Here is a 27,644-nt window from a genome sequence, read left to right as displayed (position 1 = left end):
TTTTTACAATAATGTGAAAATGCCTGTATCTCTGCTGTAGCATGTGCAATTTTGAAACTTTTTCATTTCAGTGTAACTACTTCAGTAGTTTTCCACTGTAATATAGACTGGAATTGACTGGTTGTTTGTTTCTATTTTAAAAGAAAATGTTGACTTATAAATTCAATTATTGTTTATCTACTATGATATCCTTATTTATATTATTGTGACTTCTGTCTTCTATACATTTTTGGCATAACTGCTTTGGCATACTATCAGCCAGAAACACTTAAAAATGTTCAGCTTATAATAGACATTATCGCTTGATTATAGCTTTGTAAATATACTTTTTAAGATTGTACAAATTTATACTTTTAAAAATAATGACGTCATCAGTGACATATTCAAAGAATCACATCATTCGCTTTGAAGTTTTTTCCTTTGAAGCTTTTAAAGCTAACTGGCTTTGATGTTTGCCTAACCAGTATATAAGGAAGTAACATTTCATTTCAGATATTTCAGCAAAAAACCTTTTTTCAGCTTTGCTTAGAAAATTCTTTCAGCACCAAATTCACAGTGCATTTTCTCTTTGGAATTTTGTTTTCTAGTTAGGTTTAATATTATATTTATAATACATAAATTGTTTTTTTTTTTACAAACACTATTTAAAAACACATCTCTGTATATCTGTATTAAAGCCTTCAGCTGCAGATTGATGCAGAGATAGGATGCTAGAGAATCCCAGATAAGCAGAGTGAAGAGAGGGAGCTAAGTGTTGAGGGGGACTTCCCTGAGCCTCCATCATCTGCAGGGAGGGAAAAAAAGACACACACACATTCACAGCCTCCCACACACATACACACACGCACTGTGCTGAGAGCTAGCAAGGGGGTTTAAAGTGCTTCAACCGAAAAACAGACAAAGGGACAGTAACCTGCCACAATGGAAGAAAACATGGATGAATCGCAAAGCCAGAAAGGTAGGACAGAAAAACAATGTGTTCATTTTTATCATTCATCAGATTCGACATTTTCCCATTGTTCTGTTCATCCAGACCTGTGTGGGTCATGGGACTCTTTTGTGTGTGTTGTGTTGTAGGCAGAGAGAAAGAAGATGACAGATAAAAACACATCATATCTCAGTTTGTATGTACATGGAATTTGAACATTTTGTCACAAAGGCTGTTGTTCACACCGTAGTTCTCCTCAGAAATGGAAAGACGAGCTGGGAATGTTAATTATGCCGTCTACATTTCTGCTTATGATAATACCTGGGATTACACAACCCTTTTTTGTTGTTGTTTGGTGTTTCGATGAATGGATGCATAAATAAGCAGATTGTTTGGGCTAAGGATGGGAGGAGGTAGCAGACACTGGAGGGTCAGTGTTGTTTTGGAGGCTGGATGGACAGATGGATGGACAGATGGATGGATGTATGGATGGATGAGGTGGGAGTGGTGGGTGGGGAGGAAAGGGGTGGAAGAGGGTGGAAGAAGGAGGGTGCATGGGGCAAAACCCTGAAATAAAGACTAAAAATGAGAGGGAGGAGGGAAGAGTGGAGCTGTGATTGATGCCTCCATTGGGATTGTCTTTGTTAGCATCCATTGTTGATGCTTCACGCTTGTCTGAATTCCTTTTCCTCTCCACTGTTCTTCGCTTTCTGCATCCCCCCCCTTTTTTTTTTTTCTGTGTCCCTATCCATTCCCAGATATTTTCCTAATATCTCTCTATCACTTTTTTTTGCTTCTGCTGTCCTGGCTCAGTATAATTCAGCCTTCCCCACAGTCATTGTGGCTCCCTTGTTGTTCTCTGTCATTTTGTCTCCCTTCCTCTAAAAACACTCTATTTTGACTCATCTCTCGCTCGCTCACCTCCATCTCGCTCATGACGGTTCCCTCCCTCTCCCATTCCTTTTTTTTTCACGTTTTACCATTTCAGATATTATTCCATTGAAGCCATGGCTGATTTTTCTCTGTGTGTTTGTCGTTTTGCAGACAGTATATTCGTGTTTTTTAATTCATCCTCTCATTTTATTTTTGTTGTCAGTGTTAAAAATGGGCGTGTCCATGTTGTTCATACCATCAGACATAACCACTGCGGCTCACATCAAGATTAACAAACACACACGATACCGGTGGTAGCTTTGATAAAAAATAAACAGGTATTCACATTTATCAAAGTATTAACGTTTATTAACTCTGTATCTATGGTAACATCGTTATGGAATTGTCTTCTGTTGTGTGATAGGCAGATTCATGAGTTTTTTTTGGAAGGTGCCTGTTTTAGCCAATCATAAAGCTGAAGTGGGAGACAGGATTGTTCAAGCAAACATAATTTTTCATTTCAGCCACCTTTTTTTCTACATTTTCTAGCTTTCACCCCCACTCCTTCTGTTCATCCGTTCCAACTAGTTTCAATCCCACATACACGCCATTCCTCTGCAAACATTTGCTTTTACATTCTTGGATACTTTTCACGTCAACACCCTAGCCCCCCGGGGGATGGCAAACCACAGGTGTTTTATGGCGGTATATGTAAGCAGAGATGGAGAGAAATGTGAGTCTAAGAGAAAAGCAGTGACACAGGCTAGCTGTCAAACACACAAGAGTAACATGGACTACGTATTTTATTTGAAATTGTTTCACTTTTAATAACCCTGACATTTCTTTAAAACATGCTGTGTTGCTTGCTAATATCATTGATATTGATAGTGATAATTCAGTGGTGCAGATTGCAGCATTAAGATTGTGAATTCTGGTTAAGCCTAACATCATTAAGTTTATCAGTCGCTGAATCGCTTATGCAACAATTGCAAACATCTTTGCAGCATTTGGTCATTAAAAGGTAGAGTGGGAGGATTGTTGTTGGATCACTTTGACCACTTGGACTGACATAAAAGTCTCATGAAATCATCAGTACTAATGTGATAAAGTGTATCGAGTTCTGTATGAAGTCAAATGTGCAAGCATGTTTGCGTTGGGCTTCGGAGGGGGAAGAGAACAGTGTCTGTTAAGATACATCTCAGCAATATACACCCAACTGACTGGCTTTATCCTCACTGCAACAGCAACTCATGGGTGTTGTAGTATTGAGATGTGTTCACTGTAGCAAAACGTGCTTTAATTATTAACTTAATGAACAATAATGTTCCCTAAATGCTCCACAGTGATGGACTTGATTTTGTCTGCTGCTGATTCTTCACAAGTCAGTTGAGTGGACACCTCATTGGACATTTAAGTTACATGCGTACAGTTTGGATAGGCTAAAGTGGGATAAAAATGGGGCATAAAACAACTTATCATTTGCCAGATTAAAAAGTACAGCATAGAAATGAGTGAATGTATGGTACATGTGCTGTAATCTGGGTTATACAAATGGAAATACACAACTCTTAGAAACCTGGACTCAAACTAAACTGTGAACTTTCCCGTGGTAGGTTATCATGACTTACAATGACTTACTGTAACTGCTTTTAGAGATGTATGGGGCATAAATGTTACATAAATGTACCTATTTAGATATATTGGTATTTATTGGATGGGAATGACCCTACCCTGCTCACTGAGCTCAGAAGAATGGATGCATAATGCAATATGTAACATTTATAGTACTGGAAAAGAGTTCACACAGAGCCTCTTTTCTGTTTCACTGTTTGGAGGAAGACACTATAAAGAGAAACATCTCACTACTGCTGTCAGCATTATACTACTGCTCACCACTTGTCAGTGCATACTGAGAATGATTTGTTAGTTACCAATTGGTGGCAATGTGGGTTCAAAATAAATTAATTTCCATGCATGCACCATTAATACAAGGGTGACAAAACAGTATCCATCAGAGGATGGATATAAATTCTCACTATGGGCATCCTTTAACATAACACTCCTGACCCTGAACTTGGTGTCTAGTCTGCACACATGGCAGTACTGTATATCACCTGGGCTATTAGTTTCCAAAGTAATTCTCACAGAGAAATTATGTTCTGTCACCTTTTATTAGTTTTTAACTTAGTCAGAGAGAGGCAGGAAGTTTGTTCATTCGATGACAAAAATAACAACTCAAAATAACAAAAACCAGATGAACAGACAGCAACAGAGGGAACCTCCTGCGATCTGTGTACTGCTTGATCTGTTCCCATTTGATGTGTCCTTGCTTGAGTTTTCTGCTCATCAGATTTGAATCAGTTATTTGGAGGAAGTCTTTACCCTTGCACAGACAATCTGCACATCAGAACTCATGCTAATAATCCAGTTTGTGATAAACGTAGATTAGTCAAACAGAAAACATGAAACGCATAATATCATGATTTGCACAAGCATTGTGTCAAGGCAGATCTACTTAATGCTAGGTCTTTCACAGAGGAAATGGTTATAAACTGGTTATATAAGGACTCACTGTAAAGAACTGAAATACGATATATGAAAATTACAAATTGCAATCTGCTTTTCAAGTAAATGATGAGTAAGATAGAATATAAAGTTGGAAAACATGTTGCCATCATGGCATCGGTGAGTCATATACTTTTTTCTTTCCACTTTATTAGGTACACCAGTACAATCTAATGCAAGTGGAGCCGCTTTTGGCCACATCATTCATTTTGAGTAGGGTACCCAAAACAATTAAACCATCTCTTCTTACAATGCACTTCAGCACGACTCCATTACCGACTTTGACCTCTATAATAAAAACATAGTAGAATTCTCACCTTTCTGACAGGTTCAACTTAAAAACTGAGAAATTATATCATTGTAAAAGTAGCATGCATGGCAGAGCTGCTCTATTGCATTGGATTGTACAGGTGTACCTAATAAAGTGGCCAGTGAGCACAGCTTTTACCCTAACCTGCAGAGACAATAATAAACTGCCCAGGATGATTTGTAAAACTAATTAGTAATTTATTATAAAAGTCAATGGGGAATGTGCTAGCAGTCATTCAACCAAGAGTGGACCTTCTATATTTGCTTCATATCCATTTCATTATTATGACCACTAACAAAATGGAACTTAATAAAGAGAGAAAGTCAATACAAATTGGCTTAACAGGCCTGCAGGGCATGAGAGGAAGAGAGGAGAGAACCAGATCCTAGGGAGGGAAAGAAGCCATTAGAACAGGGGATTCTCCTCGTCCCTCTCTGGAGGGAATGAAAGGGCCTTCAACTGACACAAGGAATGAAAAGTAGCTTTACACAAACTATGCTGCTGTCTGAACTGCTCGGAGGTAGAGGTAGATCATGATAAGTTATTCTTCTTCTAGTGGTTGGTTCATCCAAATAGCTCTTTGTTCTAGATACTGATTCTGCAGACGGCCATAAGGTGTCTTTTCCCACCATTATCCCCAAATTTCCTCCTGTACAGTAGAAATATTAAAATATTCAGTTATGGGCTGGGAAATGTACAGAGCACATCCATGCTCCCCAATAGTTCCACACGGGACTTTCGTGAGCTTTTCTCTGGCATCACTGTCAGGGATAAATGGCATCTTACATGAGCTATTTAAAACTCTAGCAAGGCCATGAAATCTGCTGTAACCATCAAAACTTTCATCCTGCCATGGGGATAAACCTTGGTGGAGTATCATGACTTGTAGTTCAACGTGGGGTTTCCAGCTGTGCCCTGAAAATCTCACCATATCAAAGTAAAGTGCGCGGGCCTGCTGTCATAGAGTCCTGGCAGCTTTTCCAGTTTTCACTGTTTTGTGGAGCCGCTCCAACATTAGACTGTGGATGACATCATCACTCCAGTCTGTCTCTCTGCTGCTCTTCTTACAGAGGGAGTGGTTCAAATCTGCATTTGCACCGAAGAGAAACATTTTATGATCACATTCTAGAACAATCTGCTTTTCCTATAATTGCTTTATATATCTAATGCTATGCTCATTATGCTAAAGAACTTTATTGCACTAGTGTTGAATTGGTTGGGATGGAACAGTGGATAAAGATATTTAATCTACGTTTCAGTCAGATGTCGTTCTCCATATACATGAAAAGAAAAACAGTGCACTTGTGTTTAAGAACTCAAGAAAGAGCTGTGATTTGCATATTTTTACATACAGTATGTGACATATAGTTCATGCAGACACTTTGGACCATTCAGCGTCCTGTAGATGATGTCAGCAACATGCACCAGCAACGGATTGTGACATTGGTGGAAAAAGTACTCAGATCATTGACTCAAATGAAAGTAGCAGTATGACAATCTAGAAATATTCAGTTACAAGTAAAATTCTAAATAAATGTTGCTCAGTAAAAGTAAGTATTTCTCTCAGAACCAAGCTATATTTAAGTAAATGTCCTTTGTTACCACTGGGTTGTGATGGAGTTATGGACCTTTTTGTGACAGTCTAGAATTATCAGCTACAATTCTTCCAGCTCCAGTCTGAATAAATATCTGGTTTAAATAAATATACGTTTATTCACTTGCAAATGATTTGTCCAACAGTGAAGTCTGTCACAACTTTATCTGTTGAATAACTATAAAAATAATTCCCCTGTTTACAGCCTGCCTGTGTCTCTTTGACTAAAAGACATTCATCAGTCAGATGTGATTGGTCTCACTGGGGCCTCCTCCTCCTTCAGTTTTTATTGCTGTGGTCTTATCTTCCTCATTACAGAGTGTTACAGGTGCACTATGACTCTGGATGTGTTTGTACAAGTGATGATATGTGGGCTTCTGGGATACTTATGTCACAATAGTATCTTCACTGACACAACCTGCGACAAAGGCACGAAAAGCCCTGCAAACAGTGTAGCAGTACACAGTGAATATTTAGGAGCAATACGGAACGTGGAGCATTTGAAAGCTAAAGCACTGATGCTAAGCATTATTCTGTTATTGACTTGCTCATGCATGATTGCAGTTTCACAGGTTTTGGGATCTGATTTATTGATATGAAGTTATTCAGTTATTCAGTTATTTGTTAGCCCATATACAGTGGTATAGTAGATCCCTTCTCCACCTGCTAAGGTGGGACATTGTCATGTGCAGGACCTTTGTAGTCATGGTTATAAGACAAAACACAGAGCTACAACTTTGTTAAATATAGGCACAGTAATGATTTAATTACAGTCAGGGAAAAGATCGAGGTTTGACTGGTGTTTATTTTATCTTCCACCTGTCCACATACGAACTTGCTTATAAAAGACGTCACCAACTGCAACTAACTACTTCTGTCATTATACTAAGGCTGCAAGATGATGCATAATAAGTAGTAGTGTAAGGTAACATTTACTTGAAGTACATTTACTTAAGTACCGTACTTCCATTTTATGCATTTTATACTTCAGTAGATTTTAGAGACATCTATTGTACTTTAACTCCACTAGCTTTATTTGATAACTATAGTTACTTTTTATATCAGACGAAGAAAACACCATATTAATGATAAGACGGTGTTGACCTTCACTGTAGTAATGAAATATTTATTTAAGTAAATGATCTGAGTACCTCTTCTACCACTAAAATGTACCACATAAGTTGACTTTTTGGTAGCCTGCTGAAGCATAACTATGGCCACAACAAGTGACAACTATTTAAACAGCATGATAACAGTCAAATCATCACAAAAGTCATGCCATGTAACACCCCCACAGTAGGACAGTACTTGAGAAAGACATTGCTTTTCTCCTGTCATTTCTGGTATAACAGCAACACACACAGCTCCTGCTCCTGCAAAGGACAGAGGGATGCAGGGGTGTGGAGAGATTTGTGCATGAACAGTTTGATTGGCAGCTTTTGTGTGTGTGTGTGTGTGTGTGTGTGTGTCCATATAATCTATATACAATCTACTTTTAAATCTGCTTCTTACCTGAACAAAACAAAATTATCGACTATAGACTCTGACCTCACGGGATAAGCTGAAAGGACAATATGTATGCATATATATTGTATATATACATATACAATGTATATGTATATATATTATATGTACACACACACACACACACACACATATATAGTATATGTATGTATGAATTTATGTCATTTTCCATTACAACAGGACTTTGACTCTTGAGTGCGTTATTTGTGTGTCTGTGGGAGAAAGACCTTACTAATCCTCTCTCAGAGCTAAATCACAGTGATCCACACACAAACAAGCACACACACACACACACACACACACACACACAAATACACATACTTCAGTTTTGTTGTCTGTTAGACAATCAGGCTTGAGAGCTTTGCCCAAATTGATGCCAAATAACAACCAAGCCTCCATGTGAAAGTATGAATGTGTGTTTGAAAAGCCAGAAAAAAAAACATTTTCTGTTTAAACCATACTAAATGGTCAAAAATCACTATAACTATAGAATCATTACTTCTGATTCTAGTTATATTGTACATTAATCTACTGTTTAATTTGTTAGACTAATTGATTTGTTAGATAATAGCCAAATTCTCATAATAATCTCCCACAACCTTTTGTCTTGTCCTGGACTGACAGCCCACTGAGAGATTCAATAAAAAAAAAAAAAAAAAACAAGTATTTGAGAAGCCGTAGCTAGTAAAATATTAAAATTTGTCTTTAAAAAAAGTGCAAGATGAAAAGTGCAATAAAAAATAGATCAATAGAATGTTTATAGAAATAACAGCCACTGATGCAGAATAAAAATGCAGTAGCATTTGTGTTTAGCTTGTCCCAGTTTTTACCAGGTCACTAGGTCTTTCCTGGGTTTAAAGCCCAAATATGGTAATATGACGAAGATTATAACATGGCTGAAATTCAAGAAGCACAACACAAACACACACACACACACACACACGCTGTCAGAACAGTGAACAAGTGAACAGTCACACACATGCAGATATTTGCACATACGTATAGGAAAATATTTAGATGCAAGACACAAACAGACTGTATAACCCACACACACCCTCACAGAAACACCTTCACACATGCTTATAGCATTTTTTTTGCACATTCTCACACACCCTCTCCCTGTGCCTGTCCATCTGCCTCAGAACCGTTGGACTAATGTGGAAGGATTTTTTATTTTTTTGTGTAAAAACAAGGTTCAGATGAACATGATTAGATTCAGATGTGTGTATAAAGAACCAAAAGAAGCACATTGCCCATCAATGTTTTATTAAATGGAGTCACTCAGTGCAAAATGGTACCTTCCTACTGGGCATAGCAGCCATTTTTGTTCCTGGCCTATATTCGTAGAGAGAAACACGATGAACCTGCACATAGATCGGGTCCATGAACGGAGACACTGATGAAACGATGTCTGACTTTGTGTCCTTATGCAAATGTGCGCGGCTGGTTGAGTGTGTGCGTTCGACGCCTTGTTGGAAAATGTGCATTAGTGTGACTGTAACGTTCAGAGCTGCACTGTTGCCATGACAACGCTACAGGCAAAGTGGGTCAGCAGGCTCCTGCCACACCCCTGTTGGCATGGTAACAAGACTGGTCAATTAAACCTCAGCAGCACAATGACTCACACAAACCTCTTTCAGTGCAACAGCGAGGTGAAGAAGGGAAGGGATGTGTGTAAGTCCCTTGATCTTTCCTCTGTCTACACATAGGAGTCAGCGAGCCAGAAGGGCTGCGTGTCTATTTGATGTGTTTGTGTGTGTGTGTGTGTGTGTGTGTGTGGTAAGGCGGATTTTTCCATAATAGTCCATAATGGAGTCTGAATTAAAAGCTGGCACAATACGGTGTAGCTGAGGTGGGATGAAGAAACAAACAGCAAAGATGGCTGTGGTTGGCTGAAACACCCATCAGTCAAGTAGATAAGCAGGCCTCAGTTTTAGCCATAACATCTTCCTATTGATCCTCAAAAAAATCACAAGATATGCAGTTCATACTTTTTCAAGTGCGCTTTTTCACTTTTTATGTAAAAGTTGTAAAAGTTGTTTTTGAAAAGTTTCTGCACAGTTATGAGTTGTGGTGATTCAGCATCTGGCCGTAGATAAAACAAATGCAGAACAGTGATCTTACCAGTCACATACAGCAGCTGCCACTCGATTAAACTTGGTGAACCCGACTGTGTCCTAACCGTGCACCTGCAAGACAAATCACTTAAACATGACATGATAAAATACGCCACAGAAAAGGTATTATTCCTTCACACCTATTGCTCCAATTGTACAAGAGACAAAATGTAAATGTTGATGTTAAATAATGGCATAAAATATTCATTTTGTTTTGTGTGCAGACCTATGACGGTAGGTGTAGTTCTGCCTTCCATGTATACTTCCATTGATCTTCGCGGTGTTTCTAAATAGAACACCCTGTCATGAATTCCTTCCTTTGCTCTGTAAAAAGAGGAAACTACAATAAATCACAGTTACAAAAGCAGCCACGCAAGTGAGTCATCTGAAAATGGCTAGGTTGCCACAGCACAATTATGTAATGTGGCAGGTAGAGAAGTGGAATTGATTGGGTACACTGATGGCATAGGAAAAAAAGCCAGTTTTGATCGTCACAAAAAATGGCATTGGACAATGTCTTTAACTCTGATATAATAAGTGCCTATAATAAGTGAGCATAGATGCAACAGGAAGGTGGCAGCAGTTTTCCTGTGATTTCAATTTTTAAGCACAGCTACATTTACACTGGATGAATGAGGATGGACTGGAGACAGAAGTGATTACCACGGATTCTGGGTTAGATTGCAAATTAATTTATGTTCCCAAATCCTTTCTTGTAATGTGAGATGACTGTCACACTATGACTAATAATGTTCTCACAAGTAAATAAATGTACATTGGTGGCTGAAAGTTTGTGAACCTTTTAGAAATTTTCTTTACTTTGCAATAATATGACCTAAATTGATCAGATATTCATGTCATTAAATTAAAGGAAGCCTAAATAATATTGTATATTACAACAGTTTAATAAATAGACCTAAGGTAAACATTTATTATGGAACCACAATAGCAGCCTTTAATATTTGACATTTAAAACTAAAACAGTGTCAGTAAAAAGATGCTATGGCATCAAAGAAAAGCATCAGAGACACCCTGATGAATGAAACTACAAAAATAAAAACACAGATGCTAAAATAATATAAGCCTTGAATAAAACAAGACATTCTTAAGTTTCTGATTAAGTACTTAGTCTTATTTTCTTTTCCTTTCATGTATTTTAAAATGTGTGTGTTTTTCACTAACTGCCTTTTTCTAATAATACAATTTAAAATGTAGTTTTTTTTTTTGTTGTTGTTTTTTTGTCCTTTCGGCTTATCCCATGAGTTCGGGGTCGCCACAGCGGAACATTGTCCGCATGTTGATTTGGCACAGTTTTTACGCCCGATGCCCTTCCTGACGCAACCCTCCCCAATTTCTACCGGGCTTGGACCGGCTTTGCACAGCTGGGGAGGGGAATGGGCTGTTAGGGGTTCAGTTTCTTGCCCAGGGACACTTTGACATATAGCCAGGGCCGGGGATCGAACCACTCACCCTGTGGTCCTTGGACGACTGCCTTTACCATGTAGTATTAATGTATAATTAATAAAATGAACAAGTATGCTTTGTTTATTCAACACTTTGTTTTTTTATAACCACCTGTCTAATTACTCAATGCAGCTTTTTTCAATACTAATACTCTTTAATGCCAGTACAATTTTATTCCGTACTTTTTTAGTTTAGTTAGTGCCAAACTTGAAAGCTCAAGTTGGTTGGCTCCATAAATGATCTACCTTAAAAGCTTCCTGTAGAATTTGCTTGCACATCTTAGAATTCATAACTATAAATGATTATAAGCTGTCCTGGTCCAAATGTAGCAAACCAGGACCAAATCTTGATTCTGCCATAACCGTGTTCCACAGATGTAATAATGTTCTTATGCTTGAATGCAAAGTTTTGGTTGTCACCAGCTCTACTTATTCGAGCCATAAACTTCTACCTAAGTCTAATCTGTCAACAGAACATTCCTCCACAGAACATTCCTCCAACAATCTTCTGGTTTATCCACATGGCCCTTGATCAAACTGGTAGTGGCAAGGTTCTTTTGAGAGAGTCGTGGTTTCCCTTTTGCAGCTCTGCCATGTGCACTAGTCCCTCCAAGAATTTGTAATGTTGCGATTCCAACAATTATTTTAAAAAATCCCCTGTGAATTCTGATACATCTTGCAATTTTAAAAAATGTTAAATAAAAAGATTTAAAATAAAACACTGCAAAATGCTTCAAAATGTTTTAGGAAAAGCTGTTTCAAAATTGTGAATTTTAGGCTGAAACAATCACAAAAACGATCCAGAAGGGACTTCTTACTGTTCAGTGTCCTCCTGAACATGGACTCCTGATATTAGCTACTGCAAGAGAGACCTTTTGTTTTCCAATTTACCCTGTGGGTTCTTGTGACCTGACTAATCCACACTCTGCTTATGGTGTGATTTTTGTTGGTTGACCAGCTCTGGGGAGGACAACAGTGGTGTTGAACGTTCTGTATTAGTGCACAATCTGCTTGACAGTTGACAAGTCCAAATTCTTCTGTACCCCTTTCCAGCTTGGTGAGCATCAAAAACTCTTCTTCAAAGGGCTTCACAAATCTTTATTTGACCCATGACCCACGTTTACAAACCTGTGTTGTCAAAATCAGACTTGAAAAACATATTTTTCTTTATATCTTTACATCTTATAGACTCACACCTGACTGTCATTCTACTGACTGAAATATCTAACTTTTAATTTCTCCTTCAAATTAATTGACCATCCTAAAGGTTCACATACAGCTTTCCCACACATATTTAAGGTAGAAATTAGGAATATTTTACACTTGTAGGTTCACCACTACAGACTAGCATAGTACCATCTGTCAGCAGTGCCTAAGTCTCTGTATGAAATATTTTTTGTATGTTAATTTTATAAAACAAAAAAGAAACAAATGAATAATTTATCATTTCTTAACTAAATGAACACACTTTGTGATGAAGCTGCAAAATGCTTCACCACAAAGCTCATCTCAACTTCACCTTTTCCTTGTGACTGTGGCTAAATTTGTAGCTTTGGCTGTTCTTGGTTGTTTTACTGAAACACAGCTTAATCTGATGGACTGGATCATCTGAATTGCACATGTGAATATTCTGTCGCCTGCTGTAGTTAGAACGTTAAATGTACTTAATTCTGTGTGTTTGTGCATGCTCAGGCTGTAAGGAGTGCTGTGAGCGCTGTGTGGGCAGTCTGCCCTGGGCCTCCCTCATCGCTACGATCCTCCTTTACATGGGTGTGGCCTTGTTCTGCGGGTGTGGCCACGAGGCTTTAAGTGGCACCGTCACCATCCTCCAAAACTACTTTGAAGTCATCAGAGCCCCTGGAGAAACGCTGGATGTTTTTACCATGTGAGTGATGGGATTTCACTTCCATTTGTCACACAGATTGACTGGTTATCACAATAACCAGTAACAAGTGTCCTTGAAAAAGATGGTGTGTGTAAAAATACACAAAAGACACTAATCAAATTAGAAACACTGATTATTTCATCTCTTGTGCCAAAGTCCTGTTTTATACTGTTAGCTCTGTTGACAACAGTTGGAGCAAATACAGGTCCAACTTCAATGCTTTGCCTGAGTTAGCCCTGTGTTATAAAGTTTGGTGAGTGAGAAAAAACATAGTGGAAATTGTCCAAAGGTACAGAAATTTTGACAAATGCCTGAAATTGCTCAGTAGTGAAGCAAAACAACAATCAACATGCTAATTTAGTCAGAAACCACATATCATACATGTACCATCTATACTTTAAACATTACATCTTAATGTACAGTGTTTCTAACAATTCCAAACATGTTGACATTAAAAAGGTGTGACATACTTAAGTCATACTTACTTGTAAATGTGATCTAGTCAGTACATTGACAGTTCAGACCCAACTCCTTTGCCGACTTGTCACCAATATGATAGAATATAAAAGATAGAATCCCCATTTCAATTTTTTTTCTTGTTTAATAATTATAATAATAATCCCATGATTATGTGACATTCAGGCCATGAGTTGAAAGCATGTGCTGCTGCCCAAGCTGCAGCCAAACTCCTTTTCCTGATTAACTCTGTCTTGTTTATGGGAGTAACACATAGTGATTTTAGCAGAGAATCCATAAATGACATTTCAAGATACAGGAAAATAAACAAATACAATCACTAACAATGTGGTGTGTTTGTGTGTCTCTGTGTCTTCTCTCCTCAGTATTGACATCCTGAAGTATATCATCTACGGCCTTGCAGCTGGATTCTTCGTGTTTGGAGTGCTGTTGCTGGTGGAGGGCTTTTTCACCACTGGAGCAATTAGAGATCTCTATGGAGAGTTCAAGATCAATGCCTGTGGACGCTGTCTGACTGCATTCGTAAGAAAACTTCCAGAATAACAGAATTAATGTGATATGTTGATATTTAAAAACACATTATTAGTCTTTGAAGTAAATAGGGTTCTGGCAGTCGTTGGTGATTCTAGACTCAGACATCGCTCAATGAGACCCCCTTGGTACCTAAAAGAGGCCCTACTCAGGGGGAGTTGGGGCAGAATTTTTGGTCCATACTGTACAAACACTTTTATTTCAGCTATTTTACTATTGGGGGAAAGGAAGTGGTTGATTGGGGTTCCCTCTGACCACTTTGCCAATTATCAACAATAGGGCTACACAGAGTTTCACACACTAAGTAGCCATACCGTGTGGGGTTTTCCATAGCAATCATGAATCCAGTTTAAGGGGGGTTGATTTGTCATTGCAAAATGTGCCAATATGAGTTGCACCTTTGACCAAAGTTTGTTTTGGAGGGGGATCAAACATGGGTTTAATTTTCCTCTCCTGACCGCTGGGTACAGTAGATCGTAGTACACATTATGTAGTTAAGGAAAAGTCTGGTGATGTTCTCAATTTTTCTGTTGATAAAAATGACTAATAAATTGATCTCACCAGACTAAGTCTTACCTTGTTTGTCAGTCCATAGAGCTCAAGGTGGCTTAACAACTTACGACCCCATCAGTAAGCCACACAATTGTACTGACTGACGAGTATTAATACTCTACAACAGTCCACAACAAATTCACTATTTCTACCGGTTTCGTGTGTTTGAAATGACAGCGCCCAGCTGGTTTAGCCGTAGCTGTGGTTTAGACCTGGCCAACATTGATGAGGATTTCTGCACCATTGCATTGCCCAGCAGCTCCACTGAGAACTTTTGGAAAACCTTCCATAGTAGATGTACTTTAAGATGGGGACACACTTAGAGGGACGCCTTCACTGATTTTGAACTTGCTTCTTATGGTTCCAGTTTGGGTAGTACATGTACATAAATGCCATTAGAAGTCCCGTTGACTTTCCTATATTAAAATATATCTATCTGCTTTTAGCTGAAAAATTCATCCAGATGACATCATTTAGAGGAATCTTCAGTTCAGAATTTGTTATTTTGTCATCTTGTGGCTCGCACTATAGAGTTTGTAATCATGGTCAACCTGCTTTTCCAGAGCTCCACCAGATGACATCATCTAAACTCGTAATGATGTAATTCTTCTCCCGGTGATGTCATCTGGAGGAGTTTTTCAGAAGTATTTTAATACAGGGAAGTCAGAGGGAGGTTTAAAAGCATTAAAGTACATTTACACCCTAAACTAAACCCACAGAGAGCATGTTGAAATTTGTTGATGTTGCCCTATAAGGACTGTACGGCTGATTATAATTGTGATTTGTTCGTGACAACTAGTTAAACGTAGCTGATACTAGTCAGTGCCAGTTTGGCGTGGTCGGTGCTGCTAGTCGGCAGAGACAATCGTTAAGTGTGTGTTATCTTAAACCAGCATCTGCTAGACATGGTTACAAAATTTAAACATGTAAAATAATTATGACCAGTATCAGCAACCAGTGACATCACAACTGAGGGAGACCTTCTGTGACTAAAGCTGTACCTAAACATTAGCGTAAAACAATCATTAATTTCCATTTGTAGGCTCTATAGTCCGCATTGTCTTCAACTTTAAATCCATGATTTTGCTTCTGTTCTTGCTAAGTTACAAAGTCAAAGTTCCCATTTTCCACTGTATTGGGCACAATACGCAATCATTTCCTACTCTTGCAGGATTTAGAGGGTCTGTCTCTCTCCACAATGTCACGTCATTCAGGATCAGTCATTAAGTGTGTTACCCCCTGTCTGATACTAGAAATCTGTGATAGTAGAATGAAACAGTCGCTATGTACTGTATGAACTGCCCATTCTTTGACAGTCTTTACTAGTCCTCAGGTGTGTCCCCAGTTTTACGGTCCTTGTCCTGCTGCACCTTCTAACTTCCACTGCACTTCAGTTGATGGGCCATCTAGTTCTAATGTTATCATTTATTGGTTGTATCTGTTGTTAACAGAGCATAGCTATGGTCCAGTAGGTACCTGCCCCACATGTAGCAGGCTCAGTAGGTCTTTATCATGTAACACCACAGTATGTGCTGATTTTACTGCCCATTTTGAGGGAGAGTAGCTCAAGAACTAAATTATTTCCTGTTACAGACAATTGGTCTGACATTAGGCTAACTGGCCTCTGACTCTGAGAAAACTTTGTAACCAGTTTGTAGATTTATAAAAATATACAACACCTGATCCTAAGTTATCTGAAATGTGTTTAGCAAGGGAGGGTTCACATCAGCAGATGATTGTGTGAACAGCAGCTTCTAAATGAGTGTATATATTTTTACAGGTGCTGTAATTCCAAATAATTTACTTTGCACTTCACGTGTCACTGTAGGGCTACAGTATCAATTATTCATTTAACATACATGTTATTTAGGTACTAAAGTTTGAAGTCTTAGCTCACTGACATTAGGTATGAAATGATTTACCCTGCTGTACAGTGTATTATATCATAAATTGAAATGTGAAAGAGCATTACCAGATATACCAGAACAAACAAAAATGGGGACTGTATATGAGAAATAGATGCTACTTTGGAACAAATCTGAGAATGTATCTGTATCTCACTACTCTATCAACATGACAGATCTTTGTGTAGTTATTCCCTCAAATCTAACTCTTTACAATCATCACTGCAAAATCTCTCTGTTAGTCACTTCTGATCCAATGGAGGAAGGAGACAGACAGACAGACAGATTAGGCTCTTTCCAATCATCTCATCTGTAGTTCTTTGTGCAGTGGATAAGGACTGTTGCCTGGTGCAGACCCCTGGAGAAAGCACACAGACACAAAGACACACATATGCAGACACAAGCACACGCACGCACAAACACACACATACACACACGCACACACAGGTTAGTGCCTCGTGAGAAAAAGCTAAAAGGCAAAAGAGTGAAAAACTGCTTGAACTTGAATGAAGTGTTTTAATGTCACATTGTCATGTGGCTCAGTAAATGAATTTAGGGTTAAATCACATGTTGACTCAGTATCTCCTGTTCCTGTGTTTACAGCTGATGTTTCTGGCCTACCTCTTCTTCCTGGTGTGGCTTGGAGTGACAGCATTCACCAGCCTGCCAGTCTTCGTGTACTTTAACGTTTGGTCCATGTGTCAGAACACCAGTTTGATTACGGGGGCCAGCTTTTGCGTGGACCTGCGTCAGTTTGGTATGGGTATTGATATTAATTTGATAAATGCATGTGGCATGTACATCCATTGTCACAGTATTTTTCTTGTGAACAAAATAGTAAATTGCCCATCTCTGTAATGTCTTGGGGTTGGTTCTTAAAGTTTCACCTATGGAATGCTAAACAATTTCACAAATCCAGCATTGAGTAGAAAAGTGAGAAACAATTTCTCTAGTAATAGACTTTTGTATCTCTTCAACCACAGATGGATTTCTCAATGACCCAACGGCCAGAGCCTCTAAAGTTACCTTCTTTGTAATAGCTCAGACAAAAAAACTAAAATGAATACACAGCAACCACAAAAAGATTTAAAATGACTCACAAATTATGAAAGATTACCTAAAACTATTCAACAAAGGTTCACAGTGACAAAACTCAGATACAAACCTGCCTAAAATAGACCCAAAGTGAAATACAGGGCCTCACAATCCTGGAGAATTATATTTGTCACACTGCACATTTCCTCCTCCTTAGTGCAGGCGGCTCATCAAAATACCAAACTGGCACAGACAATGGAAAACCTGTGTGTGCATGACAGAACTGCCAAATTGCCAGTAGAATGCCTACAGTGTACCATGTGCTGTACTCAGAATGAACCTGATCTACAACACTGTTAGTGGTTTAGTGACAGAAAATGCCTGTCTTAACAGTTTTTTTCCTCTAGGGGAACTATTCAGCAAACACCTCATGTAAAGAGAAGGATATGTAGTGTTCCATGTTTGTGGGGTCATAGGGTCATAGGTAACACTTTTATCCTTTTATGCATTTATTTTACTTTTTAAAAAGAGATCCAATAGGTTAATGGATCATTTTTTAACTAACATGACATGTATCATAGTGGACTGTAGTGTGATCAGGGATATTTTCTGATTCAGTTCAAACTCAAGGCAAAAATCTAAAAATGACGTAAGAGATGACAGAAGGGTCAGTAGGCAGATTAAGTTAGCAAATCAGAGACTGTACAATAGCAGGCTAATGGCTGTTTTGGAAATATTTCAACCAAATTAAAATATGAATCTATCATTAAACCACAATAATTACTCAGTGCATTTTAAGTGAACCATTTGTAAATGCACAACTAAATACACTGACATCTAAATGGAATTATATTGATATAAGCTTAGGATCTGTTGCAAATGGGGGCACACTGCATTCACCAAAGAAACATAAATTAGAGAGCTTATCTCATAATTACGTGACCCTTATCTTGTAATTGAGATAAGGTCTCTAATTTATTTTTCTTTGGTGAATGAAATGTGCTGCGGTAGTTGCAATATTAACAGTGACTAATAAATACTGTATTATTTAACATAATGTAGTCACTGCACATCATGCTGTCCTCCAGCAGGCCCACTTTTTGCTTCTTTCCAGTCTTGGAAAGTGAAAATAGGTCTCCTGTCAGGAAACTCATTACTGTATCTAATGAACATTTGTCAAGGAGAACAATTACAAGATTTCACTTAAGGATAATTGCTGGTTTAAAAAGTTTTGATTAAACATGTTTCAAGAGCAGTGAAGCAGTCATCTCAATTAAGTTTAATCAAAGAAAAAGGTTTTCAGAGCTGAGAGCAAGTAATCATTAGCCTTCATGCCTTGGATGGATAGATTATGTTAGATAGTATGTGTTAATGTGTGTGTCTTTGTTTTTCCAGGAGCGGTGACCATCTCTGAGGGGAAGAAGTTGTGTACAGAATCTGATAAGTTCTTGAAGATGTGTGAATCCAATGAGGTAAGAAAACAACAGAAGACGAGGGAGGTTCACAGTTTCCATTTTGTGTCTTCCTGTATTTGAAGTGCTACGTACTGTGTATACCTGTGTCAATACACTATGTCTCCATCTAATGACAGTTGTCTTTTTTGTGTTTCAGCTGGACTTGACCTTCCATCTGTTTGTGTGTGCACTGGCTGGAGCAGGAGCTGCTGTTATTGCCATGGTGAGAACCAGAATTCTCATTTCTGTTTGGCACGTGAGTAGAGTGCTGTAGTTCGTACCAGTTGGTAAGAACTGAACCAAAGCTCACCAGAATGTCACCACTGTCAAAAACGCTGCTTTTTTATCAACTCAGACTTAAATATAGGGTGATAAAACCAATAAAATTATCATAGACCAAGAGATGGTGCAATAACACTACTGTGCCAGTGGGAGGCAGCAATGCACTGAGCTGTGCTTAGTCTCCTGAAAAGAAAACACCCGGTGTCTCACCAGCCTGGAACAGTTAGGAACCCAAGACCATCAACCTTTTTATCTCCACCTGCCCTATGGTGCACCGTCTGCTGGCATTTGTTAACAAGGGAAGTCGGATTACATTCTTCCGGAAGTCTAGTGCTGCCAGTACTAATATCAGGGCATTAGCAATGAAATCCATCTTAGACTTTTAGAACCTATTAATTACAGCTAATAAGCAGAAGAAGGAAACAAATAATGAATGTTACAGAACAGTTACTTGATCTTTTTCAGACATCAGGGTTACATGGTTTTAACCAGTAAATCTGATTGCTGTTCAAATAAATACAACAGAGAAATTTAAGGTTGTGAAAATGTGACAACAGTAATCTCACCTTAAAAAAATTAGCTCTTTCAAATGCATACAGGATGTTTCACTTAAAATATTTTAGTTTAGTTTGTTTTTTGATGCAATACAGTAAGTATCATTTTAAACCCATCTAGAGGGAGGCAAAAAAAATGGAGAGAGAAAGAGAAGCGAGAAAATCTGCTCTAGTACGATGACAGTACAGTGAGTCCCTAAGCTGCTCAGGCGTCGGATCACTTCTGTCAGATACTCATGTCTATAGTATTCAATAACCTAGTGCCCAAAATGTTTCTTGATGTTATGTCTGGCCATCACGCCTGTCCACCATCAGCATGATGAGCAGATTGTTAAAAGACATTCATTGATTTCCATCCATCCCAATAACACTCTCTACCTCCATCACAGAGAAACATTTAATGTAATGGTCTCAGGTTGACAGGCTGCAATTGACATATGTACATAATTTCCTACTTCTGCAAAGCAGTATAGTTATACTACTTTATACCACTAGAGATTCAGTAGCATTTGGTACACTAAATCTTTATCGGAACTTAGTGCGAAGTACACAGTGTTCAATGTCCATCTATCAGATTTAGGTACTACAGTATTGTCTGGTTTCCTCTGGGTGCACTTTCCTTAACTTGTACTCTTCTCCTTCGCCCATCAGGTTCATTTCCTGATGGCTCTAGCTGCTAACTGGGGCTACCTGAAGGACGCAAGTCGGATGCAGAAGTATGAGGACATCAAGTCAAAAGAGGAGCAGGAGCTGCATGACATCCACTCAACACGCTCCAAAGAACGCCTCAATGCCTACACATAAAGACACCCTTGCAAGAAACGGCACATACACACTAACCTGTCAGACACACACACACACACACACACACACACACACACACACACACACACACAAACACACACACAGAGAGAGAGCCTGATACTGTATTAAAAACATACACTTTATGCAGGAGACAAAAACAGCACAAACATACATTCAAACACACAGACACGAGCAGGCAGAAATTAGCTGAAAACAAAAAACTTAGGATGTAAACACCATCCAGATCCTCGTATCAGCAGTAGATCATTGGCTCAGTGAAAATGGATCCCAAAACGACAAAGAGAGAAAAATTCCTTCATCAGAGAAATTGTTCCACAGGATGACAGCTACATATATGATTAGTCACTTCAAGTACTTTATAAAAATAATCATTTGCACTAAGTTTGTGATGTTAATTTTTTTAAAGACAACACGTCAGCCATTTTGGCTCTACAAGCATTTCTTTTTTTTTTTTCAACACCCTGAAATACATTCAGTCAGCTGTTTTAAAGGTAGTTTTGTAATGTGTGAAGAGGCACAGCAATTAATTGCATAAAGTAGCTAAACATTTGCAAAACCCATATGTTTAAAATAGAGCATTGGCTGTAGGCTCTTCATTTTAGTGTTTTTAATTGTAAACACCTGATTAACCTAACCCAAGTCCTAACTTAAACCCAAACCCATTTTTTAAATTTCTGTCTGAACCCAACCTGAACCGACAGGCACCAACGGGTCCCATTTGGTCTAACTGGACTTGACGTTGTTTATTACATGTTTCAAACAGCACAATGGAAATATTTCACAAGTCAATATTACCTAAATATAAAATATAAAATAAAAAAAAAAAGGATGAGAAACCTTGACTGGGTCAGTGCTACCAGCTCTACATATTTGGGATCATCAAAGCACAACTACTATTAGCTGTCAGCATTAGAGATTGAAGTCAATGATGTACAGTGGAAAGGGGGATTTGGTTGATGTTTTATTTTATGTGGTGGCTGTCCATATGGACAGGCCCCAACAGCCTCAATACCTGCAACACACAGCACACACAATTCATCTACATATGCATTCAAACACACACACATCGATGTGGCTGAATGGTCGGTGTTGTGAAGGCAGTGTTGTATGGTGGTATCATGCTGTATCGTGTTGTTTCGCCACTTTATAATGACTGGTATTGCAGAGAAATAAGGTCCCTGAGGAAAGATGTACCTCCTGGGTACAAATGAGTAGCTCTGCTAACTTTCCTGCCCCTCCCCTCTCTTTACCCTCCTTTTCCTTACAACCCCACCCGCCTCTTCTTTCGACACTCTGTGACCTCTTTATCCAGAGCCCAGTTTCATTAGTTGTTGCACAGATTGTGGTTACACATACTGTATAGTATGTCGCAGAACGTGGGGTGTCGGGTTTTTTAAGCTAAATTTTCTTAAGGAAGCTTTTTAGTTTTAATAATTAAATAGTGTGTTGACTGATAAAATATGCATATAAATTATGTCTAAATTATTAAGTCTAAATTCTGCTAATATTGCTTTATTTGTACATATCAGGCTTCTGTCATAAGAGTAAAAGCACTTAAAATGGCATTGGGGATTTAAATGAGGCCAATAAAAACAACTACTGAAATGGGGCATTGTCTCCTTCCCCCTTCATCCCCAGTTTGTACAAACTTGTGGTTTGTCCTCAGAAACAGCACATCTTAGCAGCACAAAGTCTTTTTAACGTGTGTTTTAGTCTCATCGATCTGTTAAATAATGTTTCTTCTCACTTTTTGCCACACTTTTATCAGTATTATTTATGTGTGATTTTATCATCAGGGTATTTAAATGGGGTAGGTTTGGGGTTGGGGGGGGGGGGGGGTGGTTGGGTTCTTCTCACTCACATTTTCATGTGATGAATTCAGTATTTCAGTGCTTCTGCACACACACAAATACACACAAAAACACATACACAAGCGTATACACCAGTAATCCTGAGAGTTATGATTATCAAGTTTCATTCTCATGTTTTCTTTTTTCTTCCAACACGCCCTAATGAGACCAAAAATGATTTGTATGTGGAATTAAACAAAAATGTAATCCTAAAATGTAACTTTGGGAAACTGAACTGATGATTACTGTGAATTCTGTTTTGGGTCTTGGATTTGCAGGAGTGGTATCATTGAAGGTTCCAAAAAAAGTGCTTAACAAGGATTCAGTTCTTAAAAGCAGTTTATGGTGTGATTTTGTGTAACATCGTCTGGAGAGTGGTTGACTTTTTTTACCTGATAAGAACATGATCACACCAGTCAATGGGATGTTTTCAGTCCCTGTCAGTGCATAGTCATGGTTCACTAGGCAATCTTCTACTTCCGAGTGGGTTCAGTAGGTTCGTATCATGTGCTATGCTGCACTAAACCATTGTTGTACTTATTGCATTTATAAATGTTCACCTAAATCCTTAACTTTAGGCACAAATAACCCTTTTTTCATCTTGGTTACAGTTAGGAAACATCCAGCAATCTGCCTCATCGTCTTACCTACACTGCCTTTTTCTGTCTTTAAATTTCACCAGCAGTCCTTCACTCTTGCTACTAGAGGGCCCCTTATTATTAGATGACTGGGAGGTAGAAGTTCACCCACTGAAGCATAACTATGGACTGAAAACAACTGATGCTGCCTCATCAAATGGTGTGATAACAGTGAAATAGGCTGACTTTGCACAGAAAGATGAAACTGATGGGTGTGATGAATTGCAGTCATAAAAGCAGTGGGTTACAGGATTAAAAAATATGTGATGGTGCTGTAGCAACCAGATACAGTAGAGCACTATTAGGAATGTAGTCCAACATGAATGATGCCCCAGCTCATGGATGTAGATTGACGTGTTTAACTGAATAGGTTTGTGGTTTCGAAGGCTGACCCTAGATCAGATTTGGTGTCTCAGTTCATTTTCTTAGGTCCTTATATTTCCGTTGCTGGATACTGTACCCATTTGAGTCAGCAGAACTATGTGGCTGAAGCTTTTCATAATGCATAGACCTGATCTTAAAGTTGAGATAGTTCAGATTGTGATTTTGATTTTTAAAATATAATTTCTGTTAATTTGCTGCTGCTAGTTTTCAATTTACTATTGAATCTGTAGTTATGATACCAAAAGTTGGGGTAACGTTGTTCCCACTGGATGAATTTGCTCTTATGCAGTGTAAAAACACTGATATTCAAAAATTGTTCCAATGAAATTTCACTGTGACCAGTGTTCAGGGCTGTTATTTTTGTATTATATGTTAGCTTGTGTTGAGCCAGCCATTAGAATAAGATAAGTGTATGTGATGTCCTGTTCTTAGCTGTGAAGGAAAGTGATGATTCTCTATTCTCTATCTGCCAGTAGAGATGACTGAGAGGGAATTCAGGTCATCTTCAGAGTGAGTCACTGTACTGATGATGGTGATAGTGGTGATGACACTGGTTTGATTTGATAAGACTACCAGCACATACACACACACACACACATATACACACACACACACGCACACATACACACTCCACCACCGCCATCACTCTGAGCCATAATTCTTTCTCTTTTACTTTTCACCAATATCATTTCACTATTTTATTATTGACTTTTAATCTTTGTAAATGTGAAATCATTGAATTAGAAAAAAACTTTTTTTGTTTCTTTTTTCTTTTTGTGTGGGCAGTAATAAGCACTGCACCCACATTACCGCTGTATAAAGATATACATATATGTGAAACAGTTGAGGTTGAGCAGCCAGGAGAATGATTTCCTATTGCTTACTGAGTCTGGAGGAGGTGGTTCAGGGCCACTGTTCTGAACTCCTACGTCCGGTGAGAGCTGCATTTACACACCTATGAAAACACACAAATGAGTCTTTGGAACACAGAGACAGATGTGTGCCACAGTGAGATGATTTTAAGATATCAGTGGAAAAATTGGGTGACTTTAAACATTTAAATATCTAAACGTGATGGTTGGAAAATGGTTTGGCAATAATGTAAACTATACAAGCTGTCAGTTGCATGAAAGGAATAAATGTTAATATATGATATGCCTAAAGTTGAGCTTGTCTGCGATTTTCCAGAAACCAAATGGAAACTCATTTCTGTCAGGTAAAGAAACCAAACGGTGTAAATCTGTTTCTCTGTGTTGTGTAAATGCAGCTGAACTTCACCAAACAAAACCACCAGTTTTCAACATGAGGAGACTCCACCAGACTCATGTCCTGTTCAGGTGTGTCTCAGCTGCATACAGTCAGTATTTTTAAGGGTCTAGTTTTACAGTAACGGTATTCTATCATTTCATTGCCTGACAATGGATGTCTTGTCAGTGTTTTTAACCTCAGATAAAAGGGAAAAAATAGTTTTGTGCACTTATTGACCATTGTGAGCTCTCTCTCTCTCTTCTTCTTGGTGTGTAAGTGCATAGCGATCCCCATTGTGGGACCTGTGTACAGTCTTGCAGCATTGGTTATAACCTGAAGAATTGAATGAATTCATAATAATGAAGATTATCTTATACTAGGTAAAAAAAAAAAAAAGACAGTGACTCTAGTTGTTGTTCGTGGCATGGTTATGCATTCAATGGTCATTATTTTAATTATTAAAATGATACAAAAAAAATCATTCCCACTGGCGCTGTTCTGCTGTTTTTATTCTTTTTTTTTTTTGTTTTGTTTCCCACTTGTCAGTGTGCAGTATTGCAATTCCTCTTGCTAATGGTGTTGCTAAGCTAGCTTGCTTGCTCAGTTGTTGATTACCAGAGCAATATATTGTAGCAGTTTGATGAAATCAAGATATTAACATGAAATTTTTTCCCATAAATTGATGGCATTCAAGTGCATGAATCTATGATTGCAAGTCTTAAGTGATATTATCTTGGTGTTCTCTATTGTTTATCCTAATAAAGCAGATTTGCAGATGTGGGCTAATGTATTGCTCTGGCTACCCATCTTCCTTCGCCCGCCTCTGCTCACATCCTCTTCCTCTCTAAAGGATGACACGTTACTGCTAAATTGGCAAAACCAAACATTCAAGCTTTTGCCAAAGTCAATTTAAAGCTGCAGAGTCACATTTGAAGGTGAAGACGGCTGATGACTGATTCGAGCTTGGTTCATAGGGATGCAAGAAATAAGGGGAGGAGATCAGATTCCCAATAAAATTTATCTTTACATACAAATGTGGAGAAAAAAAAGGATTTTGCAGCATTCACTGTTTAGGCAGCCATGAGACGAAGAGGAAGTGAGCTGCTCACGCTCCATTGGTTTAAGTCTCCTCATTTGCTCTCTAACCCAAACCTCCTTGTAAAAGTGATTATGTGGATTGACACCTACTAATCCTGCGTCCTTCTTGTCAACCATCTGAACACGGCTGAACATAGGCTCACTTTACCATTCCATGATCCTGACCATATATGCAGGATCCATAAAAGGGACCATGTCAGCATATTAACGCATGAATATAACAATAACATAAAATCTGGTTTCTAACCTTCTGTGAGAAAGATCTGATTACTTTTGTTGTTGTTGTTGTTGGTTTTCAGCTACAAAACCTCAGCTCTGTATCACAGAATGAAAAATCAGATCCTCTGTGCCTGAACAAATTCAGCTCTGGTCCATCGTGAGCTGAACCATAGATCTGATGATCTGATCTAATTCTGTCTGTGACCTTAAACTGATCATCACATGTTTCAGAGCCATATGCTTTATGTCAGATTGGACATTTTGGACGTTGGGAGTAGTTTCTTTGTTTTTTTTTTTTTTTGTTTTTTTTTTCAGTTTTCCCTTGGTAGTTGAGTTTTTGTAATTCACTCTTGTTGCTTAGTAACAGGCTTTATTTGACTCACTCCTCCATTTTTGTACATATCTGTGCCAACAGCTTGGGCAGACAGTGGCTTTTTTATTTGTAAAGACATAAACTTGCTTGCAGATATAAATAAAACAAAATAATACACTTGTGTACTTGTTAATAAGGGAACATTTGAGTTTGTGTCGTCTTTTCACAATAATATGAACACTTTTCAGTTGTCTTTGTAGATCCTGTGAACATTTTATAGAATTATGTTGTTTGATTAATGTAATTAGAAGAGTTGAGTGCAAAACTTTACATCCCCTTACTTTGAAATGTACAATTCAATTTAATTCAGTTCAACTTTATTTATATTGCGCCAATTCACAACTAAGTCATCTCAAGCACTTTACCATATAAAGTCAAGACTAAAGATGTATAGAGAAAACCTAACAATTCACCCTTGAGCAAACCCTAGGCAACAGTAGAGAGTAAAAAACTCATTATTGGAAGAAATTTCCAGCAGAACCACACTCAGGGTGGGCGGCCATCTGCCTTTACCGGGTGGGGTTAGTGGAAAGTCGAGAGAGAAAAGGAAAGAGCAACAAAAGCAACAACAAAACATCGGGCAGGTTGGTTGGACTAGTAGCTGCACACTGGAAGACACACAGCTCCAAAGTGGGAAAAAGTGGGAAAGGGACAGAAAGAGGGAGACAGAGAAGGAGAAAGACAACTACGGGAGAAAACACACAAAGTTAATGTCATACAGTGGTGACAATTGTGAGATGAGAGGAGAGAGAGGGACAAGAGCAGGAAAGGAGCTCAGTGCATTGGGAGGCGGGTCCCCCAGCAGTCTAAACCTATAGCAGCATAACCAACTAACTATAATCTTTATCAAAGAGGAAGGTGTTAAGCCTAGACTTAAAGTACAAAGGGTGTCTGCTTCCCAAATCTGAAATGGGAGCTGGTTCCACAGGAAAGGAGCTTGATAGCAAAAGGTTTTGCCTCC

At 38.4% G+C, this 27,644-nt stretch overlaps 1 protein-coding gene across 1 annotated transcript; it reads left to right on the top strand.

The window, feature by feature from the left end:
• Positions 1 to 736: 736 nt before the first annotated feature.
• gpm6ab (glycoprotein M6Ab) lies at positions 737 to 26,824 on the top strand. The gene is made up of 7 exons (XM_067498685.1): positions 737 to 958; positions 13,067 to 13,259; positions 14,102 to 14,258; positions 17,327 to 17,480; positions 19,154 to 19,230; positions 19,370 to 19,435; positions 20,700 to 26,824. Exons 1-7 carry the CDS (start codon positions 922 to 924, stop codon positions 20,850 to 20,852), a joined length of 837 nt encoding a protein of 278 aa, XP_067354786.1. The 5' UTR covers positions 737 to 921; the 3' UTR covers positions 20,853 to 26,824.
• The last annotated feature ends 820 nt before the right edge of the window (positions 26,825 to 27,644 follow it).

Source organism: Channa argus, chromosome 3, assembly GCF_033026475.1.
Source record: "Channa argus isolate prfri chromosome 3, Channa argus male v1.0, whole genome shotgun sequence".
NCBI classification, from domain to species: Eukaryota; Metazoa; Chordata; class Actinopteri; order Anabantiformes; family Channidae; genus Channa; species Channa argus.
This window is presented reverse-complemented; position numbering and strand designations above follow the sequence as displayed.

What these genes read in the sequence shown, in the direction of transcription:
- gpm6ab (XM_067498685.1), top strand. Translation starts at nt 922, where the DNA reads ATGGAAGAAAACATGGATGAATCGCAAAGCCAGAAAG. An exon ending in CGTGGACCTGCGTCAGTTTG is followed by an intron (nt 17,481 to 19,153) that starts GTATGGGTATTG and finishes TTGTTTTTCCAG; the next exon opens with GAGCGGTGACCATCTCTGAG. An exon ending in AGATGTGTGAATCCAATGAG is followed by an intron (nt 19,231 to 19,369) that starts GTAAGAAAACAA and finishes TTTGTGTTTCAG; the next exon opens with CTGGACTTGACCTTCCATCT.